This window comes from Aulostomus chinensis, chromosome 6 (assembly GCF_037954235.1).
Source record: "Aulostomus chinensis isolate RoL2024-O1b breed Wild chromosome 6, RoL_Achi_v1.0, whole genome shotgun sequence".
In the NCBI taxonomy this organism is placed as follows: Eukaryota; Metazoa; Chordata; class Actinopteri; order Syngnathiformes; family Aulostomidae; genus Aulostomus; species Aulostomus chinensis.
The window spans coordinates 7,395,001-7,409,262 of NC_141325.1; the positions used below are offsets into that span (position 1 = coordinate 7,395,001).

Consider the following 14,262-nt stretch of genomic DNA (forward strand, 5'->3'; position numbering starts at 1 on the left):
TAAGATAGTAAAGTGAACACGAGAGCCGGTTTTCCACAAGCCTCAGCTGACTGACAGGTAGAGTACAGAACTGGGAGAAGAAAAAAAAAAAAACCACTGAGAAGACTTTGAATGGGCCAATAAAGAAAAACACATGATCTGATAAAACTTCTCAAGGCTGATTTACTGTATCGTTGTACGCTGGCTCAACTCACAGCTATTTAAACTTCTGTAACTGTAATTCTACTTCTATCTGACTTTCGTGCTTTAAATGTGACTGGTAACCCGACGGGAGGGCGACTTTTAAGTGGATGTTTTGTAAAATTGTCCATTCATAACGGGAGGAGAAAGGAGAATTTATTGTGGTTACCTTTTCTGTCCCCTTCAATATCCTGACTTGACTTTTCCAGTGTTTTGTAACTGGAGAGGGAAGGAATGCTGAAGCTGGCTTTGGAAGTGTGTTTTCCTCTCTAAATCAACTAGACTGGTGCAGGTTCTCATTAGGACTGCGTGTGTGTGTCTGTCTTACCTGTGTTGGTTCTCCTTGTCTTCCTGCTGTTTGAGTCGTGCGGGTCGAAATCTCTTGCTGGCCAAAGCGGCCTCCATGTCCTCGATCTCCCTCCTCCTTAACTCCCGGATGGCTGAACGGATGAGGCGTCTCTCGTCCAGATCCACGGTCCCATCCAGCTGGGGGGACACCACGAAAAGAGAAAGTGTCACAGGTGCAAGCGCAGAGAGGTGCCAGTCACTTCCCACATGTCTGAGAGAGCGCAGCAGAGCTGAGGACTTGCAGAAATGGTCCCACACGTATGAGAGTCTATCGCTCATGGCTCCGAGCTTCAGGATGATTGAATAAATGGACGTCATGTAAAATATTCAACCTCTTTCAATCACCATCTCCTGCCCTCAGTAACGAATCTTCCCTAATAAGGACTTTCTGCCAGTTTGCACTCAAAGATGTCCAAAGAGAAAGAAACATTGAAAAATGTGCTTAAAGGAGTTTTTTTTTTAAGTTGTTATAACAGATGAACATGACAAACAAAGAGATAATGCAAAAGGACAAGAGGTTAATGGCCAGATGCACTAATTCTTATCAGTAAATGAAGTTTTAGCTCTTTTTATTTTTGTTTAAATTTTTTTTATTTTCTTGAGGGTTTTTTTTGACTTTTTTTTCTTATTTTTCACCGTTGTTTCATTTTTTTCTCTCCCACTCAAGTCATCAGGGTGTTATATCACACTTTTATTGTATCATTTAATATTGTATTCTATCATTTCCAATTCATTTCAACTCAAACATTTCTATTTCCTTTCAGTTTAGGTTCACATGAATGTAAATTTAGTTCTGTGTCAGTGTACTCAAGCTCAATGAGATGTGGGGTCTTCAGGGTTGACCTGGTTACCTTCCTTCAAGTACACTTGATTTGTGGCAGCTTGTTCCATTTTACAATCAAGATAAACTCCTTAAGGTTTGTCTCCAGGCTAGAATAATTAATGCTCATGAATGCTCATCATTTGTGGGTTGTAATTAAAGCAACATATAAAATATGAGCTAATGAACCGCAAAAGAAAAAGTCTTCAGGTGTGAGGCAATCACTCAGCTCTTTGGCTTAGTTTTAAATCTGTGCCAGGGAGTTACCAGGCCAGTCGGGCCAACGGACGGCTTATGAATTGGTGATGACAAGTGAACTGACTTCACTAATGTGAAGGGACAGGACCACCTGAGCAAGGAGGAGCTGCGCTAACTGCTCTGCAGGTGATGGGGACGCTGTGCACACACTCCGATCCATTACATTTCTTTGGGAGACCTTTAGTTAAGGTGCTTTGTATCCTCAAGCTAAGGAGGAGTGATTAGGTGTAAATGTGTGTGTGGCTGCAGACAGACAGCGTCTCAATAAGCTGGAGGCATTTATTTTAGCAATGGATGAGCAAGTGAGGGCAGCGGGAGCCGTCTCCTGTCACGAGAGACAGATTGCGCTTTAGGAAGATGGCGGTAGCCTGTCAACACACGCTGAGATGAGCCGCTCCTGACAGGCTGATACACCGCATGCTCAAACATTCAGCTGAAGGTTTCCTGCTGGTCCAGTTCAAACCTGCAGAGTTGAAACACAAACCTTTGATGCTAACTAGTTCCTGCTAGAGAGAGTTGGATGTGGTTGTTGAGCCAAGCTGCACACCCTAAAAAGGGGGGGGGGGGGGGGGTTAAAGCTGCCCCCTCCCCTTGTGCTGGAGGAGGAGGGTTCTCTTAAAAGAGATGACAAGAGATGAAGAGGGCCAGCGGTTTTGAGGTCTTGGCGGTTTCATGAAATATGCAGCAGCTCGGAGGGGCTCTCTTATATACTGTAATTTGTGGAAATTTAAAGTGCTGAGCCGACTGAAAAGAACAGGAGAGAGGAGAAAGTCCTCAGGAAAGAAGGATATGAGTAAGGAGGAGAAGCAGTTAACAGAGAGAGCCGATGACGGGGAAGCAAAGTGAGAGAGAGAAAGGGAAAAATGAAAGAGGCTAGACTTGGGAATGCCTAAAAATGGTCAGATGGGAACTGGGTGGGAAAGGGGACAGGTCATTCCTCACATTCCTGCTGACTCACAAGGAAAGAGATGGAAAGAAGTCAGAAAACCAAGTCCAACAGTGAGATGACACCGCAAACGGGTGCAACAGTGGCAAGTAACTGATTTTGCTGCAGGGAAATAATGCGAGGAAATGACAACACACGCTCATTTCTATCATTAAACACACACATACAATCCAAACCCTCCAGGGAGCTGTCAGGCTGATTGCTGACTGCATGCTGTGATGTGATTATACACTCGAGAAGCCGCCAAGTTTTTTGGGCTGACTGATTTATTCATTTATTATTGAGTTATAACAGAGATCAAGCCCAGGCCTCGAACACACTCACTTCTGCTTTGCATTTCAAAACAGGCTGCGTTTCTGGCCTGTGCGGTGAGTGTATCAGATTAAATATGAAAAAAAAATGAGCAGCCAAAAAAAGAAGAAGAGAAAACAAAACAAAACACAACAAAACAAGGCATCTCAGTCTGAGACAGACAGTAGAAGCATCCAAGTCCATTACAGTGGTCTTTCAACATGCAAGCACAGCAAAGAAAACTAGAAGAGGCCAGATCTTTGCCAGGGCCAATGGCCGACTCATATATTATCTACAAATCAACAACTGAAACCATCAGATTTGTCATATTCAACTGTAACGAGCCTACATTTCTTCATAAAAAGGTCTGTTTAATCCCCACCCCCCACCCCCCACATGAAGAAAGTGGAAGGAAATTCCTGGATATGCCTCCTTTTTTCAGCCTGATAGATTTTATTTTATCCTGTCATGTTGTGATGATAACGCATGAAGAACATCAGCACTTTGGCTTTATCTGTAACTTCAAGTATCACATGTTTGCGAGAGGTCTAAAATAAGCCAATCAGAAGACGGATGGCTTGTTCAGTTGAACCTGGATTGGTCAGAGCCAGCATTTAGAAGGGGTCAGCTGGAATTACTCCAACAGCTGTAACGGACTTTTCCTTCACGTATTTGAACAGAGAAAAAAGAAAGAAAGGCAGAAAAAAAAAGTCCAGCAATAGCTCTCCTGCACTGGAAGTTAATGAGTGACCATAAGGCAAGCAAATAAAACACACCTTCAACTTGGGCGCATGCCAACAAATACAAAATAACCATTAAAGAACCAGAAATGGAAAAGACACGTGTGTGGACAGAGTCCATCTGACAGAGCAACCAGGTGACGGTGGGTTTTACACAGAGTGAACTGTGTCAGGGGGTACCGAGGGGAAAAACGTTACCATGCTCCCAACGGCATTTTTCAAACTAAGCCACAGACCTGTGGGCTGTCGCTGCGGCTCAAAACAACAACAGCAGTGTGACCCAGAGATCAGCCGTTACAAGCAGACAGAAAAGCTTTTCACGCCACGAGATGTATGAGTCACTCACACACACGCAAATAGGTTTTACTGACGGAGATGCAGTCATGGAGCTGTCAGCACCTTTAATGACATCTCGGTCTGGTCTGGCTTCTGCCTCATCTTCTGTGCTACCTAAAGACTCGTCACAGACGCTTAGGAAGCTGCCGACACACCTGTCGACCTTGACAGAGTCACCTGAGTCATGCGGAGAGACACAATGTTGGGAAACAGGATGGAGGACGCAGAACTGAAAGGGTGAAGAGAAAAAAGGCCCTCTAGAGGAAATGGTTCCAGGATATTCCCCACTAGTTCCTGTATTTAATTCAAATGTTCTGCCTCGCTCGCTCGCTCACGCTGATAAATTGTTAACTCGTGACCTGATTAGGCAGGAATCCTACTGTGGTAACAGGCGAGATACTTTAAAATGTTTTCATGTTTCATGAGCAGGCCTGCTGAGGTTTTCACGGTGAGGCTGGTCGCTTTGAGTCGCCACCCGCTGAGCAGCAGCTTTCTATGCAGAAAAAGCCTCAAACCTATGCAAAGACATCCGGCTGAAGCAGCTCAATCAATCATGGTCAATTAGAGAGCGTTCATGGTTTTACGGTAATCCCGACCAGCTGGAGACGCACTCCTGCTTTCACCAACACCCTTGGAACTCACAGGCCTCACACGAGAGACTTAAATATGATTTCATGTTTGCGAGGGGTGGTTGAGGTTATTACGCCAGAAGCGGAAAGAGCTGAACACTATGTTCCTCTGGTAGTCAACATATAGTCAGCTACTACTTTGCGGGTCAACCGTTGAAGCTGTGGAAGTGCAAGGACTGAGACCACTCAGCTAAACTAAATAGGAAGTGAGTGGTTTACCGGCTCAGATTTATTCTGCTGCAAGTCATCTACATGCTAGTGTGCTTATTATTTTGGCTGATAATTGATAAGGCAACCCAGGTTGAAAGAGGAGGCCATGCCCGTGTGGAGTGGAGCGTTAAAACCAGAGTTCAACGCCTTGTTTAGATGTGTTTTTCAGTGCATGAAGATCATATGAACTTTTTTTATACTGACAATATCAGCAAATATCACAAGTCAAATATCTGCATGTCAGACATTGCACATCCCTGTCACACCTCAGTTTATTTGACTGACATCACACCGTGATGTGATATTGTGATACTCTTGGAAACTAGCGACGCGCTTCTTTTTACATTTTTACGCGGCTAAGTATGAGAGCTAACTATTAGAGATGAGGTGTCGGATTCCTATTGGAATCAGTTGTTAACAGATCCGCTGACTCTGATCACAGATCAGATCTGTTGGGCTCTGATCTACGTACCAACATGGATTCCACTGCATAGCCTGCATTGACCCATGAACCTGCTGTGACATAACATGAAACGCGTCATTAATCCGATACTTACTCCTCAAATAAATGGCTCTAAATACATATGTGCACAGTGTTTGTTAACTTGGGAAGAAATAACATAAAACATAAAGTAAGTAACAACAATGATAATATAGAAGGGGAAAAAATCTCTAGTACCAGAATCCATATCAGCAGATATGTATCAGAATCTGACTGGAACTTTAAAAATGTGGATGGGAGCATCCGTGTTGATGGTCGCCATTGAACATCTGGTCAGTTCAGGCATTTGTTGATGCTTCATTTGTGTTTTGTAGAGAAATATCCCTCAAAGACAGGAAGTGCATCTCTACTAAAACTCACCTTGCACCACACCCTCCCCACAGTGCTGCATGCTGACATGCTGCAGTGTTAGAAAACGCCATCTTCACCCTCCCGTAGACACCCAGCAGAGCCTGTCTGGGGGCATCATGACCCCTTGGGCCTGGTCCTGACCTTTTGACTCCCACTGGAAGCTCACATGCTCGTTGTTGCACCTTCACACTCTCTTTGACGCGTGTAGTGTACTCCCTGACACAAAGAAGAATGTACACTTTCTGCAATGAGTGTGTGTGTGGGTCCATGTGTATAAGTAGTGAGGGTGGGGGGTACAGTCCTTCTGCACATGAAATAGAATAATAATTTCCAGAGACGGCTGATGTTAGAGCCAGGCAGCAGATCGGTTCAGTGCTTTTAAACTCACTTGTGTCAAGCCCACGAGTGAGTTTTACCATATAAGGTCATGGGACACTCCTTCTGGCAGTGCTGAAGTGGATTAGCAGCTGCCACTGAGGAAGTTGGGCTGGTACACACACACACACACACATAAACAAAACAGTGACTGGGTGAGAAAGTCAAAAAATAATTCTGTCATCCTCAAATCTCTTTATTACTTTGCCTTGGCGCAAAACTCCATACTGAATCAAGAGGAGAGCCTATAAATCATTCCCCAACGCCTAAGGACAACAATGCATTCATACAGTAGGCCGGCACACCACACCCGCTTAAAATGGGAATCTAGTTGGGATACATGAGAGTCCTGCAAGGCATTCTGTTTCTTAGAAAAGGGAAGCTCAGTCACCTCTCAGCTGAAAAAATAACAAAGAAATGAACCAGATTCAAGGTTAGAGGTGTGCTATACTGAGCTGCCATTGTCTGGAAACACAAGATAAAACCTGTGAAATACACCAGCAAAGGAGAAAGATTACCGTACAAGTGGCAACAAGCTCTCCAAGTGCAGCTACATGTGTGGGGAAGCTTAAGTTTTGCTAATAACTGGATGGTAGGACACAGGCTCAGAGCAGACTTGGGAAAACACTGTCCCCCTTTACACTTGAAAGAGCAGGCATAAAGGAGGGACGCATGGAGGAATGCATGTGGGTCAGAGGGGGGTAGAGGGTACCAACAATGTCCTGTAGGACGGTAATGATACACTGAAACAGATCTGAACTCACTTGTTCCCAACACTTGTTCCCCGGCTGCACCGCAGAGTCTCGCTTTTGACCTTGAGGGTCTTTGGGGAACCTCAACGTCGCCTCATCCAAACGGCCCACATCCAGCACAGAGCAATAATTCATCAAAGCTTAATCTGCGATGAGACATGATGACCCACTGAAGCTGTCTGGCTCCTTCAGAGCAGCAGATCAGGTCACGCAGGGATCCAGGTCAGTCGCAGATGGTCAGCACAAAGGTGGCCCTCATCTGAGAGCTGGCCCATTCAAAGGTTTGATCTGGTCCCAGCGTGGCAGGACTGGTTCTATTACAGAGAGCTGAGAGGATGACGTATTTTTACTGGCTGACCCAGAAGTTAGCGTCAGCCAGGTTCCCTCCACCAAGAGCCTATGAGATTTTTTTTTTTTTTAATGTTGGATTTTGGATCTTCGTAGAAAATGATCAAACTAAAGTTGATGTGAGACTTAGCAATTGACATTTTTAAGGAGCCATAAACTGAACAATTCCCAAGCGTCATATTAAGACATATTTTACGCCGTAGTACAAACCACAAACACGTCTTAAGCTTTTTAAAGACCTTATTCGCTGCTTTTGAGGGCCGAGTCCTGGACCGCTCTATCATCTCCTGCAACACGTTCCTAGTGTTTGCAGATCCAGCATTGTCTTCGAAACTGGCTCTTAGAGATCAAAGCACTAGGTTAATTTAACAAAATTAAGTAGTTTATTCTTTTTTAAAATTTTGCACAACTTGAACACCTAATTTAAAAAGTTAAATCTATTGACAGAGTGTTTAATACTCTTGGGTGTACATTTTTGCAGTTAAACATGTCATTTCTGCCGCCTGGACGAAGAGGATGGGAGTTGTCGATGGCTTGTTAGCATTCTGGTTTCCTCACTAGATGCTCATAAGCAGAGGAGCAGACAGGCTACAATCAGGAAGGAGCCTTAGCATAGAGATAAGATGCTATTGTCCAGAGCGTATCCAGGTCAGCGCAGAGGACCGCCAGCTCTGTGTGCCGTCTGGTTGAATGAGTGATGAGAGACACGAGGATACGGAGGGCAGGTTACAGCACTTCAGGAGGCTGCAGAGAACAAACTGTCCATTCTAGCAGATCCATGCTGACTCACAGAATCCACAGCGGATTTACACAGACAGACAGACAAAGTCAACACATCAGCTTTGTATATCTCAAGAACGCTACGGCATTAAACAACAGCGAACTGGAAAGCCAAACATCAACATCCGCTGGACAATTCCTGGTGGATCGAAGGAAATGGCTCCTTCCTGAGGGATTCAGGCCCAAGCCACAGTGATTTTACATTTCTCTCTGCGCACACTACATTTTATCTCGCTTTCCTCTGTTTGATTTGTAAGCAACACAACAAAGAGTGCCAACATGAAGCCAAAAGCTGCAGACATGTTGCTGAATGTCCACCGTGGTACAATGCAACAAAGAACCTGTACATCAGGGGCAGAGTAACAGCAAAGAAACTGCTTCCTCAACTCATGGAAAGAGCGTCTCTGCAACATTTAAGTTTACTCTCACGGTTTGGTACAAATTAAAAACATAGAGTCTTAAAGTTGTGAAAGGAGGCATCACAGGCGCTTGTACTGGCACGTTGTAGATAAAACTTGGAGACCACCGATACAGTAGCGAGACAGTATATGGAACACATCTGGTTAATATTTTCTAAACATCTGGAAAACACTTGGAAAAAGAAGCTTGATGTGTTTGTCACAAACAAAACTCCACACTTGGAGGCACCTACAGCAGAAAGCTCTAGGAGACGCCTGGTGGTGGGGAGGAAGACGGATCCACACCTTCCAAACTTTTTCCACGGGTCAGGATGATGATTCAGACAGCTGGAGAGCAGCTGGAGGAACCGACTCTGCATCCTTGTGGTTCTATGAGTGAACCAGCAGAGACCCTGCAGCAAAGACTGTGTCTTAGAGAAATCCTGTATCCGTGGGTGACGTCTGCATTTACTAAGACCGAGTATACTGTTTTCATTAATTGAGTCCGTACAGATCTGGACCCATCAGTACCTCAGAGGCTCTGAGCTCATCTTGACTAACGGGGCCTGTAGGACCGGGTGATACGGAATAGAACAATATTCAGAATATCTAGATACATAATTGTTCAGTTTTTCATCCCTGCACTGATCAGACTTTGCTCAAAAATGAAAAGACGATGAGCAGCGACGCGGGTAAGAAAACTGTTGATTGACTTGTGAGGACGTAAAACTGCACCAACACAAGCAGCATCAGTCTCTCTGACGTGTGTTTGTCACGCTACGTGTTAAACTGCCACATTAGTCAGCAGCGACCTTTAGAAATGACGCATGAAATGATGCGCCGGCACCACAGTGCCAGTTTGCTTCTAATTTATATCTAAAGACAACAAAAGGACACTCAGATGAGAATTTACGACGCGCTGAACTTGATTTCAACTTTCAGCCTTGAAGGAAACGTTTTCTAAAATACATCTGAAAACGTGTTACATTCACTCAAGTTTATGGTTCCTTTGGGGGAGTCGATATGAACATCATGTCAAAGTTAACTCCTTTCTTCCTCTCCCATCATCTTCAAGCCTAAATATGGCCGGCCATATATAGCAATATTCACCAACCGAGCTTTCCTGTTTAATCAAACTACCTTCTTATCTCTTCTCCGCATATTTGGATATAAGCAGTCGTCTTTGTGTCAGACTCCGCTGTCACGACAGCAGTCAAGAAGTTCAACTGTGTCAGTTGAAGTTGAGAAACTTCCCTAAATATTCAGCTTCATGCTTTTGCCCCCGACACCTTTGAAACTTGAAGCTTTTTTTTTTTTTTTTTTTTTAAAGAGATGTGAAGGGTGTAACTAGTAGCGAGGAAGATGACAACTGGCAGAGGAAATCAGGTGTGCACCTAGTTTGTAGTTCACAAGGGGGGGGGGGGGGGGGGGACATCTGCAGAGGTCAAAGGCAGTAATGTTCTCCGACCGCCAGCATAAAGCCTGGAAGGAACAGATGTCACCAGAACACCTGAGACTGTTCTCTTGTGTTCTGTCGGCGGATGTAGCGGAGAAGCAGAAGGCTGCATTCGAGGCACCAGCTCGTGACTCTTCTTAGAAAACACTTTTAAACCTCAGGGTTTACGGTGGAGTTCACGGTTGGTTTTCCGTTGGTTTGAGTGTCACGTTTTCTACTTGCCGTTGTGGTTAGTGTGGTGGCGTGGTGTTTTGCAGTTCGGGGCCACTGTACCAGTAATATCAGCCTCACGAGGGACACCATAAAAACCTGGCACAGATGCATCTGAAAGCATCCCAGACGACGGTTATGTAACTCCAGCATCGTTTTTCCGATTTACTCCGTTCTAATGATGAGGATGACATTTCAGATTGTGTCTCTTGGGGGCGGGGGTAGTCGAAGGAACCCGGGGACTTTACTGAGACAACCTACAAAAACAGACCCATTCTTCCTCTTTAACTGTAACCGTTGAGCCCTTGTCAGTGCACAAAGGGTCCAGAGAGCCATTAAATAAAGGCCCAGGGGTCCGGTACATCCCTGTGGCCGGACCACCGCGTGAACCTGCTCTATTCTAAACATGTGTGAATGCTTCTTGCTCACCAGGCAGAAAGGACAGTCACAGGGCAGCCAGGAGTCACTACAAATCACTGAGCGAGACATCAGAATGTGAGAACAGGCGCTAGAAACCTCTCCAAGTGGCCGTGCCAGCTTGAAAATGAAATTACGAGACTTTTAATTAGACAAACGACACAAGTGTGTCAGCTGCCACTTCATTTTGACTTCCCGTGTTATAAAACGGCGGCAGGTTTTCATGTTCATGACAGTGGAGGTGACAGACGCAGCAATTAATTCTCAGCTCATCATGACAGACACCTGGAGGCGCGGCTCGTCCTGCAGGTTTGGAGGACAAGTCAAAGTCCTCCCGCTCAAAGCTGGAAAAAAGCTGATACGTTCTATTTTTGAACAACATTGGTTTTCTCTAACCGGCGCTAAGCAGCTTTTCTGTTCTGTGGTTGCTCCAAACCGATGACCCGCTGCAAACATCCTCTCACAACTCTTCTCCCACAGAAACTGGGACGCCGGCTGATTATTTTTGTGGATATTCAAATAATTGTGGTGTCCAAGAGAAAAGAAAAAATGCTTTTTGTGGTTGCCATGGAGGGGATTAAATGAGCAAAATAAAAGGCTCCCAGTGCTTTGAATAGAGGTGTAGAGATGGGATTAGTGGCGTTAGAGAGGCCGCCATATGACCTTCTGACCGTTTAGTTCATTAGGTACAACATGGAGCTGGTGTGTGTGTTCATTATACAACTGTTGTCTAATAGCAGCTCTCCGTCTGCCTGCACAACCAAGTTAAGGAAGCCTCCATCCTCAAATGCCCGCCATCGCCGCAGCCAGTAAGTGTCATCAGAGTTTCCTGCGAAGGCTCGTCCCCAGCGGAAAACTCTGACACTCCAGTCACCACAAACATCATCAGGGGTAATGTGGGATCTCGGCGAGCTGAACCGCTGGTCACTTCCTAGGGAGGGAAGCCGTGGGACATTTTCAAATCTGACTCAGTCCGGCGGCGGTGTCACATGAAGACAGACCTGGATTCCAGCGTCTGATTTTATTTTTATTGAGCTGCAGCGGCGGCGGTGGCGACTCACCAGACAATGCTGGTAATTTTACAAGTTCTCAAAGAGCACATCCTGGCTCGCAGGAGGATTCAGGCAGAACCTGATTTCTCTAACCATAATAATAAAAATAATGATAATTATAACGCAGGGCTCTACGGTAATGTCCTCTCTGGAAGTACACGTACTAAATATTGGAACAACTCTACTCTGTGCAGTCACCACCATGCAAACCAGTGTGATCCAAGCAGATTAATGAGAAAGAAGTGTGACTCTTTGCTTTTTTTCGTGAGGATTTAGACAACATGTACAAATTCTCACTATTAAACAAAATCCACAATAACCTCCAGGGATGCGTGGTTATATCTGCACGCCATCTGTATCAGCAGATTTTGGTACTGGAGGAGTTTTATAGTCAGCCCAGTGTAGCTCAAGTCTCTTCTTTGCTCATCATCAACATTTTATTAAATTATAGACTTTTCCAAATGTTTGGAAAGGAGCAGCAACTTTTCTTTTTCAAATTCACAGGGTGTCCATGCATTTTTGATCATATCATTACAGCAGATATACGTTGTAAAAGTTACGCGGATCTGCTTAAACAGCAGTAGCAGACGCTGCTATGCGAGGCGCTAACTCGCTAACACATCCACACACTGACGGAATCTAAGAAGAGGAACCAGGATCTTTCTGACCACCAGACCAGCTCCTCTAGCTCCTGAGGCACAGCCGCTCTAGCACAGATGTGCACTGTGTCACCTGTCCACTCACAGAAAGATGAAACTTCTACATAAAATCATGAGGAAACAACAGATCCTCTCCGCCAAGCTGTCAAGTGACAAATGTGAGTCCTTCCCTCCTCCAGCATCTTTGCTCTTCTAAAATAATCCCACGACTCATCAAAGCCTCCAACACTCCAGCTGAAGCTAAATCATTCGACGGTGAAGGGAAAAATATTGCTTCCTTGACATGTCCCTCCCTGTTCTCCCACCATCATGATGTCACTTATGGTCAAGATTTGTCCTTTCACAGATTTATGGCCAGAGGACGACTGTAGTTCTTGGCTTGGCCAGTTTAGGGACACAATGTTTAAGTTGAAAGTTTAGATAAAACCAGACAGGCCAACAAAACATGACTTTAATGTCTTACACTTTGTTCCAAAGTAAACAGCCTGTGCTTGTCAGGTTTGGTGATCTTTAAGAACACAAATGTTTTGTTTAGGGTTTTTTTTTTTTAAGGGGGTTGGGTGTCTTTTTTGAGTCTACATTCTTGGGAAAACGGCTCGAGAGGATAATGACTTTTAAAAGTCAAGTCACAGACAGAGACGCGCTGTCTAATCTGACAGATCACATAAATATAAAAGCTACTTAAAATAGCCTTACAGGCAAACGGCGATAAAAGCAACATGGAGGCAAACTCCTATCTAAGATTATAGCATATAATGTAGATGCATTATGAAATACTGAGCTGCAGGAAGCTGACTGTTCCCAAATCTTGTGTAAGACGGTTAGTTTTTGTCTGAACAAGGACCAGACGAGTCACGCTGCCTCATAAATGTGTTGCAGGTGTAATGAGACATTTCAGACACACCAATGTTTCGCCTTCCTCTGCTTGTGGAAATATTTACAATGTGACTAATGTGACTGTGGGGCAGGAAACATTCACTTCATCAATACTGATTTGTGACTTCATGTCTGGAACAGTGTTTTGTTGTTGTTTTTTACTACAATGTAAAATCAGCCACAAGTGAAATGACTCCAATGTGTATTAACAGACACCTCATCAGAGATGTCATCATGGTGAGGAACCACAAGAATCCTCAGCATCAAATGGCCATTTTGAAATTATTTCATATGTGAATAATTTCATCAATAAAACGTCAAACCATAGAGGGATTAAACCCCATCAAGACTGTCCGTGAAGCTGTGAACGATCAGTTGTTATATCTTATGGTTCTATCTGCTACACAAGCAGAGAAATGGAGAGTTTTAGGGGTCACTAATGGTTTTTAAGTGAAACTAGCTAAAATAAATGTAGTCACTACACACAAAAAAGCAGAAAAATCTTAAATTTCACCATCTGTAACCGGCATACTTTTGACATTTATACACTTGTAGAAACAGGTAATCAGTCTGGACTCGATCAGATAATCAGTCCAGCTTCAAAAAACCCACAGAAAAACACTTGTATGGCTCCATACAACTGAGGACTATTTTTATAGGAATTATTGACAAGTAATATGGTCCCAAATTGCATGAATAATGTCAAAGGAGCCTGTTAAGTGAGCTGAAACGGTTATTAAATTATGTTAAATCATAAAGGACAAAAGTGTGAAGCTTCATTTTCAGCTTCATCTCTCTGTCAGGTACCTGAACCACCACACTGGTCCGCTCCCGGGAGCAGCCTGGAAGTTCTCAGCAGCATCCCGCTTCATCTACTCACCAGGGCTCGGAGAGAGGACTCGTCCAGCGCCGAGTAGCTCTCCAAAGACATGTTAATCTTCCGTGTCAGTCTCAGGTGAGCGGCAGAACAAACGTCTCAATGGCCGGTCTGGATTTAATCTGGCTGTCCTGACCAACAACGTGGACCACCTGCAGGAGTTGGAGTTGTGTTTTGAGGGGTAGTTGACGTCTTTACGCCGGAGTCTCCAGCGCGGTTTACGGTTAACAAAAATCAACTCGTGTTGCGGTTTCCGAGCGCATCTTTCGGTCTCTGTGTCTTGTAGTGAAACCAGGAACAAGCCGCCACACTCTTTACGAGGGAACGTTGGCAGGTTTTTGAACTGCGGATTCCCCAGTGAAAGGTGTAACCCCGCCCCTCTTGTACCACGGCGTCCGCCTGCTTACATTCGAAGCGCGCCGCTGTGTGGAGGGACGAATCCAGCCTGCAG

The 14,262-nt window shown here is 44.6% G+C and overlaps 1 protein-coding gene across 1 annotated transcript in view; it reads right to left on the bottom strand.

Moving 5' to 3' along the window:
* Positions 1-14,188, bottom strand: part of smtnb (smoothelin b) — a 50,576-nt gene extending 36,388 nt beyond the window's left edge. The window contains exons 1-2 of the mRNA XM_086206175.1: positions 13,815-14,188; positions 509-666 (exon numbers count right to left, since the gene is read on the bottom strand). Of these exons, the coding sequence (XP_086062301.1) occupies positions 509-666; positions 13,815-13,865 (209 nt within the window). The 5' untranslated portion in view covers positions 13,866-14,188. The remainder of the gene's footprint in view (positions 1-508; positions 667-13,814) is intronic.
* Between the last annotated feature and the right edge of the window lie 74 nt (positions 14,189-14,262).